This window comes from Hylobates moloch, unplaced genomic scaffold (assembly GCF_009828535.3).
Source record: "Hylobates moloch isolate HMO894 unplaced genomic scaffold, HMol_V3 SCAFFOLD_11, whole genome shotgun sequence".
NCBI lineage: Eukaryota > Metazoa > Chordata > Mammalia > Primates > Hylobatidae > Hylobates > Hylobates moloch.
Window position 1 is genome coordinate 22,720,180 of NW_026652286.1, and position 18,910 is coordinate 22,739,089.

Genomic DNA, 18,910 nt, shown 5'->3' on the forward strand with positions numbered 1-18,910 from the left:
TATTATTTATCCAATCTGTCACTGAAGGGCATTTAGGTTGATTCTATGTCTTTGTTATTGTGAATAGTGCTGCAATGATCACTCACATGCATGTGTCTTTATGGAAGAAAAATGTATATTCCTCTTGGTGTATAACCAGTAACGGGATGGCTGGGTCAAATGATAGTTCTGCTTTTAGCTCTTTGAGGAATTGCCATACTGCTTTCCACAATGGCTGAACTAATTCAGACTCCCACTAACTACATAAGTCTTCCCTTTTCTCTGCAACCTCACAACCATCTGTTATTTTTTAACTATTTAATAACAGCCATTCTGACTGGTGTGAGATGGTATCTCACTGTGATTTTGATTTGCGTTTCTCTAGTAATTAGTGATATTGAGCTTTTTTCATATGCTTGTTGGCCACATGTGTGTCTTCTTTTGAAAAGTGTCTGTTCATGTCCTTTGCCTATTTTTTTAATGAGGTTGTTTGTTTTTCTCTTATAAATTTAAATTCCTTATATATGCTGGATATTAGACCTTTGTCAGATGCATACTTTGCAAATATTTCCACCTATTCTATAGGTTGTTTGTTTACTCTGTTGATGAAACTTGCCATCTTTCATTCTGCATCAACTTTCTGTATTTAGAATCATTGCCATAGCAATGTAGATTCTTGTGTTTCTCAGATTAGCCTATATCTCTACTCGATTTCCCCACATAATGGTAAAAACATATTTGTCTCTGATAAAACTCTCATTTCCTCTGGGCCTTGTTAGGTAATAGCGTCAGGACATTTGAACCAGAGCAACTGCATCTTGAGTAGGGGCTGGGCTTAAACCTACTGGGCTGCATTCCCAGGTTAGGCATTCAAAGTCAAAGGGTGAAGTAGGAGGTCAACACAAGATATAGGTCATAAAAACCTTGCTGATAAAACAGATTACAGTCAAGAAGCCAGCCAAAACCCCCAAAACCTAGATGGCAATGAGGGTGACCGCTGGTCATCCTCACTGCTCATTATATACTAATTACAATGCATTAGCATGCTAAAAGACTTCCCCACCAGTATCATGACATTTTACAAATGCTAGGTCAAGGTCACAAACTCACCCTACATGGTCTAAAAATGGGAGAAACCCTCAGGTCCAAATTGCGCACTCCTTACGTAATGCCCATTAAGTTCCTCTAACTTAACAGAGCCTATTACTCATACTACTCAGGTTTGGCTTGACTCAGTTCCATGAGCAAAACCCAGAGGATGATTTTACACCACGATGGCCTTACATTTTTATTTATACTGTTAGGTGTCATTTGTTTTCAACTGCAGGCTACTGTTTACTTTGAAGTTTGCTAAAACAAGCTGTCACCTAATGAAATATGATGTAAACCATGTACAGCCAGTCTTGTTTTTGCTCTGTCTTTCCGCTCCCTGCAGCACACCACTTTTCCCACTTGTTTTAAAATGTGATAGTAAAATGCAAGTTCCTTAATGAAAATGCCCTGTTTATCACAATATCCTTTGTGTATAGACCCTCAAGCATCCCAAACTCATTTCCATATTAGAGCCTTTACAAATGCTGCTTTCTCTGCTTGCAGAACCCTTCTTCCAAATACCCATATAGAAACTGCCACTTAAAATGTATGTCTCAGCTCACAAACTATTTTCATGGAAACAGCCCCTATCACCTTTTCCAGGAATGCTTCTTCCCTAAAATTGTTATTACATTTTCTAACTTTATATCTTATTTAGTCCTTACCATCATTTCAAATTATCTTGTCGTTTATATGTTTAATATTCACTTTTAACAAACTTTTTTGAAGGCTGGTATCCTTTCTGTGGCATCATCAGTTTCTAACACAACACATGCTTGTTATATAAAAAAATTAAGCAAACTCTCCAGAGAATATAGGTTAGTTCTTTGTTACAAGAGAAAATAATGAAATATTTATCATTTTATCTTGTATATTAGATAAGACATTATTTCATATATTAAAAAATACTACCATTTACACTGTATAATATGAAAAGTTTATAAGAAAGTATTTCTCATGTGATCTTAAGATGGTGGAAGATTTAGGAGGTAGATTTTTTTGGTGTGTGTTAGTACTTTTCTCAGAAAAAATGCATTTTGTCTGGGGACAACAAGATATACCTTGCAAACACAACTGTGCTCCTAATATCTAATCTCTACACAAATGAAACTTTACAAGATATTTTTCATGTTACCTTAATTCTTTTACATGAAGACACCAAGTCCTCATCTGCCAGCTTTGGAAAGACTATGAGAGACTGTGAGGCCAAACACTTTCTCCCTAACTTTATTTCTGCCATGAAATCAGCTCGGAGAGCCCGGGAAAGTCATTCAATGTGTTGGGACCTCTCCTCCAGTGACATTCAGGTCCCATGTACATAGGAGGACTAGAATGTTTATTCATTTAGGTCAGATCTTTATTTTTAATTAAGAAGTATTTATTATATTCCTGCTGTGTGCCAGACACTGTGGGGTTGCAAAAAGATTTCTCATTCTGTATTACTCAGTCATTGGAGTCTGTGTAGGTCACCTACCCTACCTATGTCATCTGTGATATGGATGTAATAATGTATGCTTTCCCAGGTGTGAGGGACAGATACTATACAAACATTTTTAGTGTAAAAGTTTAAGAGATTTTTCTTAGCATAAAGCTTCTTTCATATTCCAGTAGCTGAGGCCAACTCTATATAATTCATAAGATACTGCCAAATAAATAATTGATGGGAAATTCAAGGCTGATTCTTAGCTCTTGATATTATTATTGTTTATATTGAGATACTAAACTGAGACTCTTTCATTAAATATGTCATAAGAATCAAGTTGAAGTGTTAAGAGTTTTTCATAATATGCATGAAGTACTTAAGGTTATTTGAATTCCAGATATTATATTCTTGGGAACTAGATACTCGAATAGTATTTTAAAAGCCTCATATAAAGATGATGGAGAGAGGTGAAAATCCATTTCATTAAACTGTAGTTTTTATCCATTTTGAAGTCAGCTAGCATTTCTATCTAACTTTATGGCTGCAGTTTATGAACCTCATATGTATCTTACATGAGATTTGTTAAAATCAGCCTCCAGTAATATGGAAGGCATTTATAGTTAGTAAAAGGTGTGACAAGATCTGAAGGTTAAAGAGGGAATTGTTATCACAGAGAAGCAGTCTGTGATCTCATTCAGTAACAATAATAACTTCTAAGCTTACTTAATGAATGTTTTCCAGGCATTGTACCTAGTACTGTAATTTTTGGCTATGTGTAATTTTCTTATCACCATTATAAATAAAGTTTATTGTTATTTCCAATGAGACATAAAGATTTTAAGGAATTTGAACATGGTCATTCAGTCAAAGAGTCATGATTTGAACACAAGTAGACCAAATCTGGAGACCACTATTTAACCACTGCAACATCAGCCTCTCATCCTGAAATTTAGGGACATAATGACAGGGGTTGGGAGGTGGAATTGGGAGGAGAAGAGCATTGAATGAATAAGAATATGTACAACTAAAGATGGAGGAACAACTCTACACCAACCCTGAGCTCTGTGACTCAGGCCAAATTCCAGTTGCAAAGTAAAGTGTTTTGTGACTTACCGTGCCCTATGACCCACAGGTACTTATAAAATACATATGCATTCTCTGTGCTTCTGTTGCCTCATGTCTCAGCATACAATTATTTCCTAATTGTTAGTGCTAAACAAAATTGTGAGAGATATGAGACCCAATACCTTGTCTCATATATTTTCTATTTTCTCTTGTACCTAGCATAGGATGGCCACATTTAATATATCGAAGGATATTCCAAGAGTCAGAGAGGGTAACAACTCAGAGAAGACTAGGCTGCTTCAGAATCATGGGAATCTAATGATTTTCTAGGATTTAAACCATATTGCAGCGATTGTACAGGAATGGCCGAGAAAGGACTAAAACACAGGTGGCCTACTTGAGCTTTAGGATTATATATGCCTCTGATTCTCTGATTCCATCAATGTTATGAGTTATATACATTTTTTAAAAGTAGTATGTGGCGTAAGTTGGATATGCTCAGAGATTAGCTTAAATTGGAATAAATTTGTTTTACATAAATTTTTTTAAAATCTTATAATGCTGGGATCTTAATAAGACAAATTTTACTTGACCTAATTCACAAAATAGGGGGTAAGCTCCCCTCTATTTTATACTAAAACAACTATGGTACAAACTGATGGTTAGAAGGTAAGCTCTTTTCCTCACAAAATTGCTAAATGTATACAGTGTACTATTGCAAAATAAATGAATTATTGCAAAATAAGTTTATAATTGCAATCATCTTACTTGCTTAATTTTCTCAAATAAATGGTTACTAAGCTGTGACCACAAAAATAGAAAGCCCTTGACATCAGAGCACTTTCTTTAATTAAAAAAAAATTAAAAACAATAGAAGCAGATAGAGAGCAACATAATAAATATCAAGTAAATATCTATCTGAATTAAGTGGTAAAAGCAAAATTTTGATAATAAAATACATATATACTTGTTACATATATCATTTTCTATAATGTTAAACATAGCATACATATACATACATATTATGGGCATATGTGCAACATACATATATTTATTACCTATATCTAATGTATGTATACATACATATGTAAAGCATATATGTAATGGAAGAATACATGTATACATATATAATGCATGTATGTAATGGATAACATGTACATATATGTGGTGTATGAATTAAAGATTGCTTGTATGTGTACAATTATTGGAGGATAAAATATTTATGGCACAGTAGAAGTGCTCTTTGTAAACATCCCTGGTGTTATTTTACTGTTTTTCCCCAAAAGCAATTGTATCCATAAATTTTATGTGACTGTATCTTTCTATATATACATCAAATTTCTACATACACATTATCTTTTTACATTGTATGTAATTTTTAAAAATGTATTTTGTGCATTTGAACAATTGTTAAATATTATACATATAATTCTGCTTTTCTCACTGAACATTATATGTTGTAGGTATATCAATATTGATAAAATACATTTATGTATATTTGTTAAATTATATTTTACTTATTATTTCCAAATTTGAGTATAGAAATATATAAAAATAGGTACATTAATTATCTTACAGTAAACAGTTAAATTACTTCTATTTATTATTAAAATAAACATTGCTATATTCAGTGTTCTTGTGCATGTTTCCAAGTAAATATAGATAAGTATAAATTATAAGATACACACATTCAAAAACTGGTTATAACAATTTGATGCCAACAATTACTTCCTTTTGCTTCATAACTCATTCACCCAGAGTTAATATACAGTGCCTTAGTTGATGCTTTAAAGCATGTTTATTCACGGTATTATGGAATAAATATACCAGTGAGGTGAAAAATGGAGCCATGAACTCACAAGACTGAACCGTCAGTCAATTTACTGTAGCAGCAAAAACAAAGAAATAATTGGATTCCAAAGAAGATATCAAACCTTCCTGAATTCTGTAACTATCTTATATACACAGCATCTGGAAACACATTAATAAATCAAGAAAAGCAATGAGCATACTTTAACTTTTTTTTTTTTTTTTTTTTTGCTAAAAGTAAAGTTGTAATGGTTCATGAATGTAGACTTACCCTGTCAAGAGCTGCTTTCTCCAGTTCGTTTTTGGCTACAGCTAATTTTTGTTCCAGATCGGTAAGCTGCTGCGCCTGTAAAATAAGAGATAAATCTTTTAGATAAATTCTGCAATTTCTCTCTGTACCTTTAAGCATCTGTCATATATTGCCAAAGAATTGTAAAAAGAGAGAAAAGAAAAAAAAAAAAACAGTGTCCTTTAAGATTCACTTAGAATTCAGTTTAAAAATACTGTATATCATGATAATTTGATGTGCAGAATATTTAATATTCAGAGAATGGTAGTTCTGGATAAATATGTACTAAATGCTTCACTAGACCAAAACATCTAATTTCAAGGACCCAAATCAAGTCCCTAGGAATACTTGTGATTTAAATCCATTACTTATATTTCTAGTTGGTATAGACTGAATTTTATGCCACCAAAATTTATACGTTGAAAGCTTAACTCATTATTGTCACTGTATTTGGAGACAGAGCACTTTGGGGGTAATTAAAATTAAATGAAGTCACAAGAGTGAGGCCCTAATTCCATAGGACACATGTTCATGTAAGGAGAGGAAAAAAACAACAGAGATATTTATTTGTGTTCACAGGTGGATAGGCCAAATGAGGGCAGACAGAGAAGGCATGGTCTACAAGCCAGGAACAGATTTCGCCAGAAACTAAATATATGGACACCTTACTCTGGGACTTCTAGCATCCAGAACTGAGAGATAATAGATTTTTATTTTTATACTAGTCGATGGTATTTTGTTACGGCAGCTCAAGCAGACAAATGTACTAACATGTACTCTATTTTTGTTGTTGTGTTTTAATCCCATACACTTCTCTATCCTACCATACCTCCATACCATTACAAGTATCATTATCATGCTATTAGAATAAAAAAGCAGTACCTTCAGATTTGGAATTTATATATTCAAATCCCGCCTCCACCACTTCCCAGCTATGTGATCTTGGGCAAAGCCCTTGACTTTTCTAAACTAGAGATGGCAATACTTATTCTACACCGTAATAGCCAGGTTCAAATTAGGAATGTGAAGAGTTGGAAGTTCCATTATCTGTATACATATAGCATTTGCACCACTTTGCTTTATTCCATTATTGTTCCATTTATCCATTCATCCTTTGATTAATCTCTGTGTTCTTCACTATGCCAGGCACTGTGCTGGGCCAGGAGAATTGCCAAGATGACTTAAACAACAACCACAACAACAACAGCAACAACAAATACTTTCTCTAAATAATCTACAAACTTATATTCTTAAATTGTTTACATCTTCCAGTTGATTGTGGTATCTGTTGAGAGCAAGAATAATAAAATGCATTTAATTTTCTATAGGAAAGCTGCCATTTTATTAGGTATCAACATTCATTCAATAATTTTATAATTCAGCAAATATTACTCATCTTTTAATATAAATCAAGAACCATTCTCTGAACTAATTGTAGAATAATGAAGAAAAAGAAATCCTTCTCTTTAAAAAGAGACAGAATATATATATATATAAAATCAGATAGTGACAGTTGCTATCAAGAAAGTGAAGCTAAAAAACGGAATAGAGCATGTGAGAGGTTATATTAATCAACATACTAATATTGTAAATATTTACAATAAACCCAGCTTACAGTCAAATTGCTGGTGGATAAGCAAGCTGGTGGATCTCTAGAGTCATACTTCAGCCCAGCCAAGATCACTGACCCCCAGGCAACTCACATATGCACATTTCCCTATTTATTCATTGATTTAAAAATCATGTTTTACCATAACAAATAATGCACAACATTATTTTCTCCTTCTCAATCTTTCTTTCCTACTACGTGCCCCTTGCTCAATATGCTTTGGATATACTGGCCTTATTTTACCTCAAAAGTGCTAAGTTTATCTATATTGTAAGGTCTTAAAAATTCCAAGCATGATTTTCTTCTTATCTTTTAGATATCTGGTAAAATTTATTTGATCACAACAGTATTCCTGATAAACCATATCTATGTGGGTTAATTAGCTTCTCTTGTGAAACAGAAACCCAAACTCGGAGGCTGAAAGAAACAAGAATTTATAAATTATATTTAAATCACATGTATTTCATTTTATCGGTAGAAACATTATCTGTCATAAACACATAGAACTATTTATGCAAAAATTCCCTTTTTTAATGTGTATAAGAAAATGCTAGCTTCAGCATCATGACAGAATCAAATTCACATATAACAATATTAATCTTAAATGTAAATGGGCTAAATGCCCCAATTAAAAGAAACAGAACGGCAAAGTTGATAAACAGTCAAGACCCATCCATATGCTGTCTTCAAGAGACCCATCTCATGTGCAAAGACACACATAGGTTCAAAATAAATGGATGGAGGAAAATTTACCAAGCAAATGAAAAACACAAAAAAGAAGAGGTCACAATCCTAGTTTCTGACAAAACAGACATTAAACCAACAAAGATCAAAAAAGATAAAGAAGGGCATTACATAATGGTAAAGGTTTCAATTCCACAAGAAGAGCTAACTATTCTAAATATATATGCACCCAATACAGGAGCACCCAGATTATTAAAGTAAGTTCTTAGAGACCTACAAAGAGACTTATACTCCCACACAATAATAGTGGGGGACATTAACACCCCACTGACAATATTAGACACATCATCAAGACAGAAAATTAACAAAGATAATTAGGAACTGAACTCAGCTCTGGATCAAGCAGAGCTGATAGATATCTACAGAACTCTCCATTAAAAAACAACAGAATATACATTGTTCTCATTGCTGCATGGCACTTACTCTAAAATTGATCATGTAAGTAGAAGTAAAACACTCCTCAGTAAACGCAAAAGAACTAAGATCATAACAAACAATCTTCCAGACCACGGCACAGTCAAATCGGAACTCAAGACTAAGAAATTCACTCAAAACCACAAAACTACACAGAAATTGTACAACCTGCTGCTGAATGACTTCTGGCTAAATAATGAAATTAAGACAAAAATGAAGAAGTTATTTAAAACGAATGAGAACAATGAGACAATGTACCAAAATCTCTGGGATGCAGCTATAGCAATGTTAAGAAGGAAATTTATAGCACCAAAAGCCCACGTCAAAAAAACTAGAAGAATCTCAGATTAACAACCTAACAACACAACTTAAAGAACTAGAGAACCAAGAGCAAACAAACCCCAAAGCTAGGAAAAGACAAGAAATAACAAGATCAGAGCTGAACTGAAGGAGCTAGAGACACAAAATAACCTTCAAAAAATCAATGAACCTAGGAGCTGTTTTTTTGGAAAAAAAAAAGAAAGAAAAAAAACTAATAAATATATAGAATGCTAGCTAGACTAATAAAGAAGAAAAGAGAGAAGACACAACAGAAATGGCATCATGGAGATACCATCGCTGACTTCCACAGGAATACAAAGAAAAAATCAGAGAATACTATAAACACCTCTATGCACATAAACTAGAAAATTTAGAAGAAATGAATAAGTTCCTGGAAACAAACACCCTCCCAAGACTGAACAAGGAAGAAACTGAATCCATAAATAGTCCAATAATGAGTTCTAAAATTGAGGCAGTAATAAATAGCCTACCAACCAAAAATTAAAAAAAAAAAAAAACAAACCCAGGACCAGATGGATTTACAGGTGAATTCTACAAGAGGTACAAAGAAGAGCTGGTACTATTTCTACTAAAACTATCACAAACAGTTGAAAAGGAAAGACTCCTCCCCAATGCATTTTATGAGGTCAGCATCATTCTGACACCTAAACCTGGCAGACATACAACAAAAAAAGAAAACTTCAGACAAATATCCCTGATGAACATCAGTGAAAAAACTCTCAATAAAATACTGGCAAACCGAATCCAGCAGCACATCAGAAAGGTTATCCACCACAATCAAGTTGGCTTTACACCCAGGATCCAAGGCTGGTTCAACATACACAAATCAGTAAATGTAATTCATCACATAAACAGAACTAAAGAAAAAAAAAATTCACATGATTATCTCAATAGACACAGAAAAAGGCCTTTGATATAACTAAGCATCCCTTCATGTTCAATAAATTAGGTATTGAAGGAACATACTCAAAAATAATGACAACATTGTTGTCTTTCACTTTAGAGAGACAGCAAAACAAAGATGGTAGGAGATGAACATTGGAGTTCACATTGAAATTGGAGTACTAGTTTTTACCTGATTAATTTTTACTACTTAAATATTTAATCTCCCCATGCTTCAGTTTCCTCTTCTTTAAAGATGAATAATAGTACTTAACTTACAGGCTTGTTGGGAGACTTAAATTAGTCAATATCTGTAAAATACTTAGAGTAGTACCAGTTCAATAGTAATATATGACTATACGATAAGTAATATAGTTTATATTACTTGTCATAAATTCATCATAAAGGCAATCAATAACAATTCAGGAAGCTTGTATCAGGGCAGGAAGAATAAATTCCAACAAAAATAGCAAATTTGCCTTTGAAAGTTTTATTGCCATTCATGCCCAAGTTTTTTTTTTTTTTTTTTTTTTTTTTTTTGCAGTCACACTCTGCTGTCACCCAGGCTGGAGTGCAGTGGTATGATCTCAGCTCACTGCAACTCCACCTCCTGGATTCAAGTTATTCTTGTGCCTCAGCCTCTCAAGTAGTTGGGATTATAGGTGCATGCCACCACACCCAGCTAATTTTTGTATTGTTTTAGTAAAAACAGGATCTTGCCATGGTGGCCAGGCTAGTCTCGATCTTCTGACCTCAGATGATCTGCCTGCCTCAGCCTCCCAAAGAGCTGGGATTACAAGCATGAGCCACTGCACCTGGCCATACCCAGGGTTTTAATGATTTACCTTTTTTTACCTGGTGAAAATCCAGCCAAGAGATCTTGGGAAACCAGAGTTGACAAAAAGAATAAGAAAAAGTAATAAAAGGACTTGCAGATACCATCCCATACTGTAATACTTTGATTCTAGTTTGGAAAGGATTAATCCAGTAGGATTAAATCATACAGAGTAGCCATAATTTTTTTTCATAATTTTTTTTAATTTAAACTTTTATTTTAGATACAGGGAGTACATGTGCAGATTTGTTACATGCGGATATTGCATGATGCTGAGGTTTGCAATATAGATCCCATCATGCTAACAGTGACTATCCTACCCAGTAGGTAGTTTTTCAACCCAACCTCCTCCCTCCACCCTCTAGTCCGGTGGTCCCTAGCCCCTATGCCACAGACTGGTACTGCTCTGTGGTTTGTTAGGAACTGGGCAGCACAGCAGGAGGTAAGCAGCTGGCAAGTGAGCAAAGCTGAACTCCACCTCCTGTCAGGTCAGCAGCAGCATTAGATTTTCATAGGGGCATGAACCCTATTGTGAAGTACGCATGTAAAGGATCTAGGCTGCATGCTCTTTATGAGAATCTAATGACAAATGTAACGCACTCGAATAATCATGAAACCCCTCCCCGACCCCATCTCAGGTACGTGGAAAAATGGTCTTCCACGAAACTGGTCACTGGTGCCACAAAGGTTGAGGATAATTGCTCTAGCAGACAACAGTGTCCATTGTTCCCATATTTATGTCTATGTGCACTCCATGCTTATCTCCTACTTATAAGTGAGAACATGTAGCATTTAGTTTTCTGTTCCTGTATTAATGTGCTTAGGATTATGGCCTCCATCTTCATCCATGTTGCTGCAAAGGACATTATTTCATTCTTTTTATGGCTGCCAACTATTCCGTGGTGTATATGTACCACATTCTTAATGTAAATTCTTAATATACTTTATTAACAATTATGAAAATGCAGAACTTCAAACTTTTACAGACCATAAAAAGCTGGAGCTTGGTTTTGTTTCTGGCTCCGTTACTCTAAGTGTAGTGCTCCACGGGGGTGTTACTTGTTATTTTTTCTCAGAGTGGACCTTAAGTAGAGTTAGATTCTAAAGGATAGCACCAGTAGTGTGTTCGGTGCACAAACTCTGTTTTCTTCTAGGAAACATGAAGGTATAACTGTGTTGGATGAAGCAGAAAAGAAAAAGGATGTGAGGCTAGATGATTACATTTTATTGAAATTTCAGTGAATCATTTTATAAAATTTTGGCAACTAGCTAAATATGCGAAGTTCTGGCTCATCAGTCATACATTAGATTTGTAATTCAACGATTCTGAAATAACTCATGGATACAATTTTTAAAAATTCTTCCTTCACCCCTTTCCCTCTAGGTAAAATTAACCAGTTGTCTTTATTTTAATTTCTCTGATAAATTTCACTGAGGTTTATAGAATATAAAACTATACCTTACTTTCCTCTAAAAAGGATGTGAGACAATTTCACATTAAAAGCAATAAAATCTTAAAGACAAGTAAAGCATATCAGGTTTATGGAAAAAATATAATATGCTGCGTGAATGTGACATAAAGGTAGGGTAGGGGATGCAACAGCAGAAAAAAAGCACTGACAGTGGAGCCATAAAACTTATTTGTCTTGGCTGAGCTGAAAATTTTGTTCCAAGATCTCTGGCAGCCGCTTGTAAAAAGTAATGCTGTTGGCTCCAAAAGTCTCATTATCAAAGATAGTAAACATACCAGAGACACAGAAGATGCAGGAGTTTTCCAAGTAGTAGTTTCAAAAATAAAATTCTAACAGATTTTCTAATTCAGCTCGGTAAGCCATTTTTAAGGCTGTAAGAACATAAAGTACAAATGCATGGTTCATCTTAATTCCTAAGATAATTCCTACAATTCCTCAAGAAAGAGAAAGTGTGTGTGTGTGTGTGTGTGTGTGTGTGTGTGTGTGTGTGTGTGTGTGTGTATTCCCACCAAAATGCAGAAAACCAGATGAACAAGTCATAAGATGGACCGGCCTCCTAAAATGTGAGTAATAACTCCACTCTTTCTCGCCCATTCTGCCTCACATTCTTTTGTAGCCATACATGCTAGGTGAGATCTCAATGCTCAGCTGCAAAGATGGAGACGTAATTTCTTAAAGCAATCACTCTATCTCAACTCTTAACTCTCTAGTTATATAATTGAAAATTGGTTTAGGCACTTAAATGACTTTATGCAGAAACTAGAAGATATTTACTGATGTTTTCTGGAATAAAAGCTGTCTCTCTTCATCTAAGGGAAGATACAGTATATTATTTCTCTTTGCAGAGTAATATGAAGATGTTTAGGCCTAAACTCAAATATACATTATTGCTGGAATAAAAGAGAACAGCATGAGGCTATACTGTCCTATAGGATAAAATAAAACATAAAAAATAAGAAATAAATATAGAGCAGGCTTTGGTGACATGAAAAACTCATTCAAACCATGCCTGAAATCAATGAACCCTGCATTTTCAGTTAATGTAAAGAAATATTTTTTTCTTAAATTCTAGTTAGATATTTATATTTCTTGATATTTAAAGAAGGATTAGGCTATTATCCTTAGCAAACGAACACACGAACAGAAAACCAAATACTGCATGTTCTCTCTTATAAGTGGGAGCTAAATGATAAGAACTTAGGAAGACAAAGAAGGAAACAACAGACACTAGAGTCTACTTGAGTGGGGAGGAGAAGTAGAAAGGAGGGAGAGAAGCAGAAAAGATAACTATTGGGTGCTGGGACTAATACCTTTGTAAGAAAATAATATGTAAAACAAACCACCAGGACAAGGGTTTACCTATGCAACATACCTTCACATGTACTCTCCAACCTAAAATATAACTTAAAAAAAAGATTCAAATTATCTGCTTCTAGACATGATAGAGATGACAGGGTAATCAATATTGGACTAGTCCTCCTCCTATAAACAACTATGAATCAATTGTGCCAGGCTATGAATCTTGAAATATAGGAAACTGACTAGGTAAGACCCAAGACTGCACCAGTTTTCTGCCTGATGGCAATTTCTTAACCAAGGTGCAAAGAGCAATGGCCCAAGATGATCACTGTAGTTGTACTGAGCTATTGAGGTGGAAAGCAGAATTTAGAACAGATTAAATGGCTACAATATGTGGGACAGGGCATCAGAGAAGTATGAAATGCAGGGGTGGGGCTCCCAAAAATCAGCTTGGGTAATAGGAGGAGTGTTCCAGTACATCCTTGGCTGACATTTGGTCTACACATACCAGAGTAATAAATTATACAAGGTCAATAACAGAACAAATTCTACATGGCTGAGAGGAGAAAAGAAAAGGTTAAGCACTGTAAAAGGATAGTAGAGCTCCAGAGACACCCATAAACTCTTAACACCACAGGCAATCAAAACAGCAGTCTTTAGATTAATAGCTAAGCACTAAAGAGTTGTTGGCAAACTACGGCCCACAGTCAAAATCTTGCTTACTGACTGATTTTGTATGCAAATTTTATTAAAACACAACCACCTTTATTTAAGTATTGCCTAGTTGCTTTTGTGCTACAACGGTGGAATTCAGTGGTTAACCATATGGCCTGCTCAGACTAAAATATTTACCACGTGTTCACTTACAGCAAATGTTTTTTGATCCCTGTCCTAGAATGAGGCCTATTTTGAACCTACCTTAAACAAATCTAAATCAATCCTAGACAGTACTTGGGGCGGGGGGGTGGTGGGGACACGTCTTTGGAGGTTTAGCTCAATTAAATAAGAGGAGCTTGGGTATTACCTTGAACTTTTTAAGTATTGGCAATAGGCAAAGAATAAAACAAACCCTACACAAATCAAGTTGATTACCAGTATTTTAACAGCACTCTAGAACAAAAATTAAAAATATTCAGAAGATAAAATCCAGAGTCTCTGTAATATAGTAACCACAATCTCCATCGCAACATAAAATCTCACCAGTAATTAATATAATATATATGTATATATGATCCAAAGACACACAAGAGTAAACAATTATAACCGATATCTAGGTAGTCTATATGTTGAATATAACAGAAAAACACTTTAAGTCGGCTATTAAAAATAGGATTAAGAACTTATAGGTAATGTGTTCTTGATAAAAGAGGAGATCTTAATATAAAATTTGCACTTTTTTTTAAGCAAGTGAAAATTCTGAAAAAAAAGAAATGAAATTGGATGCACATTAAAAAACGAAGATGGCAGAAAAAGGGCCAGTAAATATGATGTGATACTAATAGAAATGATTCATTTTGAAGAACAGTGAAGGGAAAAAAAGTTTGAAGAAACATGAACAGGGCCTCAAAAATGCTTAGAATAATATTAAACACTTTAACATATGTACGTTGGAATACTAGAAAGAAAAGAGTGTAAAAAAAAGAGAAAAAATGCATTAAGAATTGTTAGGAAAAAATTTAATGAAGAATGTGAAAAACATTTGTGTTGAAAATTACAAAACATTACTAAGACTAATAAAATTTTAAATAAACAGAAATATATACAAAGTCTATGAATTAAAATATGTTTGCTATTGAATGAGAGATTTAATATTCTTATGATGTCTGGTCTCCCTCAATTAATGTAAAGATAAAATACAAACAGACTGTATTTCCCACACGATTATTTTTGGTAAATTTGCCAAGCTATTTCTAACATGTGTATCCAAAATCTTTAGAAAAGCACTAGCTGTAGGACTAACGCTATCTGATGTTAAGACTAACTTTAAAGCTACATTAATGGCAGTGTGGTGTTGGCATAAGCATAGACATATATGACAATCAATCAGGACAGAATCTGGAAATTGACCCAAATATGTAGTCAGTTGAAAACATACATAGTTATTTGATTGTTTAGAAAGACAAAGTGTAATTCAATGCTTAAAAATACTAAATTTAATAAATAATGAGAAAGCAATTGGAGATTTTATCATACATTATATACATAAAAAATATATATTATGCATACTTTACACATGCACATACATTATATATGTATATATCCATTATATAATATAAACATATATTTGTACATTATATAATGGTTATATTATATCCAATTGATACAATGAATATATTATATCCACTATATATAATATATAGTGTAAAATATATATTTTGCACATGCACACACATTATATATGTATATTATATATATAAAATATATATTTTACAATGTATAAAATATACATTATATATCTTTATATATAATATATAATCCATTATATATATAAACATAATATGTGTGTGCATGTGTAAAATCAACCTGATCTTTTCCTCACACTATTCACAAACAAAAATTAAAAATGAATTATAAACCTAAATGTAAAAGCTCAAACATAAATCTAGAAGAAAATTGCTGTGACCTTGAGACAGACAAATATTTCTTAAATAGACAAAAAAGCCCAAACATTAAAAAAAGATAAACATAATTTTATTATATATAAAATGTTGTTCTTCCATAGACACTACAGAGAGAATGAAAAGCCAAGTCATAAACAAGAGAAAATATGTATCAGTGAAAGGACTTGAATCCAAAATACACAAATGAAACTTACAGCTCAACAATAAGAAGACAATCCTTAAAAAAAGTTAAATAGACTTAGGTAGTAAATAAATTAAAAATACAAACAACCACATTTTTAAAAAATTGGTCAAATAATTGAATAAATGAAAAGTGGTTTATTCATATGTAAAATGGTTATATTCAAAATACAAAAATGCTCATGAGAATATGTTCAATGTAATTATTTATCAGATAAAGCAAGTAAAACTATAATAAAAAACCACTTCCCCTAGAAGACCTAAGTGTACTATCTTGATTTATCTTTAAGAATATCTAAAAATTACTCCAGGAGAGATTAATGATCCATGAGTCACAGTTATTGCATGATCTTTGCCACTTACTGTTTGATCTCAGACTCCCTGTGTGCAAAGTAAGAATTTTTGAGTAGATGATTTTTAAATGTTACCTCTAAAGGAATTTATGACTCCTTGGGTGCTTTCTATAGTAATAGACACATCTAGTCAATGTACCAGAGTAGACAAAACAACATGTGATTTTATTTCCTAATATTTATTTTTTAAATGAGCCATTTAATATTCTACATATATTTCATATTGATCCTTCTTTAAACTCTCTTCCTAAACCTCTCTTCAAAACAGTAGGTTTTAATTAAAAAATTTATATGTAAAATTATCATACTAGTTTATTAATCATTTTAATGACTAGACAGACACTTTCTAAATTTTAACCTATAACTTTTCCTCAAAATTGGTTTCAAAGTTTATAATCTCATGTTTTATATTTCACCCAGAGAATGTTTCAAAAACAAATAATTTATTCAGCCTTTTTGTGAGTTATTAAAGCACAAACATATTGATTTCAATGTCTATCAAATTTTGTTGATATCCTTTCTTTGTACACAGAGATATTCCAGAGAAGCTTTGAATATGAATCAAGGGCCTTGGCAGAGAGAGTTTTCTGTGGAGAAAACTGAAGAAATGGAGCTTTCAGCAGAAAACTATCTCTTTAAAATTTACATCTAGGCCAGGTGAATTTCAGCAAACATTTAGTATGCAATTCATAAACTTGAATTACATGTCTAGAACTGATAACAAAGAAAAATGGTGAAAATTATGCAGAGAGGAAGAATGACAATTTTCCCACATCCACTCTTTATTATTAGAAATTAGATGATTGCTCTTTGAGAATTATTTTGTTTAGACATCTTCCTATATAGGCTTTTGTTCCTTATATTAGTCTTGGGAATCTTAATGGGACTTCTCAGCTACTTTACTGATACTCTACATAGCTTTTCAATCTTAATTAATAGGTTCTAGACCCCGAACTATACATCTAGAAATTGTACTTTCTGCAAATATCTGAAACTTTTACTTACTCTATCATTAAAAATAAAATATGTTTGTCTTCATGAAAATGAATATCCAGCATTCCCTTTTATACTGTGCATTGAGAACAAGAAATTTCTGTGATATACACGAACCTGGATCGACTATCTAGGTAAAGAAATACATTTTTAAAAAAGGATGCTTTGAGATATAATCTAGAAGCATCTAATATTTCTTTACTATAGAATGTATTGATTTCATGAGGACAAAATTCTATCAAAAGTTATTATTAATCCATTTTGCCTTTGTCTACTTCAAGTGTTCTAGGAGGTAGTAATTGCTAGGAGGAATAGCCCCATAGTATAATATACCCTGTAGTTATTAATTTTAAAGAGATTTCGAAGAAATGAAGATTATCTGATTGTTCCTTACTTAGGCAGATATTATCAGTTCAATATACATATGCATCTTTTAAAATCCTGGATGAGATGTGGTCCTGTAAACTACATAGGTAGTTTGCTGATCAATTATGAAAATTAATGCTATCTTAACCAATGTTGGGCTGAGTATAAAGAAAGTGAAAAACTTGCTGTTTCTATACTACTATATTTATGGTTTTCCCACATACATCCTGTTATCTAATAATGCTTTTAGCTTGACTTTTATTCTCATTTTCTCTGCCTCTTTTTCTGAGATTATATAAAATAATCACCACCATTATGTAATTAGCATGTAGCAGGTAAATGTGCCAGTTACCATGAATTAACATCTAAATATTCTCATGAATCCTAAGAGATAAGTAATTATCCTCATCTGACAGACAACAAACATTGGCAGGAATGTGGTAAAATGGGAATCCTGGCACACTGTTGGTGGTAGAGCAAATTAGCACAGCCATTGAAGAAAACCGAATGGAGGTTTCTCAAAACACTGAAAATAGAATTCCTGTGTGATCCAGCAATCCTGCTTCTGGGCATTTATCCAAGAGATTTGAAATCAGTATGTCAAACAGATATCTGCATTCCCATGTTTATTGCAGCACTATTTACAATAGTCAATTTAAGAAATCAACCTGTGTTCACCATCAAATAAAGAAAATGTGTTATATATAAACAATGAAATATTATTCAGCCTTTAAAAAGATAAATTTTGTCATTTGTAACAACATGGATGTAATTGGAGAGCATTATGCTAAATGAAATAAGCTGGGTAAGAAAGTCAAATACCACATGTTCTCACTTATATGTAGTCTCTGAAACAAACTCAAAGCAGAGAGTTGGAAGTTGGTAAATAGAGGCTGGGAAGCATCGAGGGGATGGAGAGATGAAGTCAAAGGGTACAAAGCCTCAATTAGAAGGAACATGATTTTTTTTCTTGGAGGTCTGTTCCACAATATGATGAATATAGTAAATATTATGATACATATCAAATTTGCTAAGAGTGATTTCAAATGTTCTCACTATAAAAAATGATAAATATTTAGAGAAATTGACATGTCAACTAACCTGATTTAATTATTCTACATTGCATTCATAAATACTAACACG

The 18,910-nt window shown here is 33.2% G+C and overlaps 1 protein-coding gene across 2 annotated transcripts in view; it reads right to left on the reverse strand.

Moving 5' to 3' along the window:
- Positions 1-18,910, reverse strand: part of LUZP2 (leucine zipper protein 2) — a 602,481-nt gene that overhangs the window by 92,121 nt on the left and 491,450 nt on the right. For both annotated transcript variants that reach the window (XM_032166390.2, XM_032166391.2), the window contains one exon: positions 5,640-5,714. In XM_032166390.2, the coding sequence (XP_032022281.2) occupies positions 5,640-5,714 (75 nt within the window). The remainder of the gene's footprint in view (positions 1-5,639; positions 5,715-18,910) is intronic.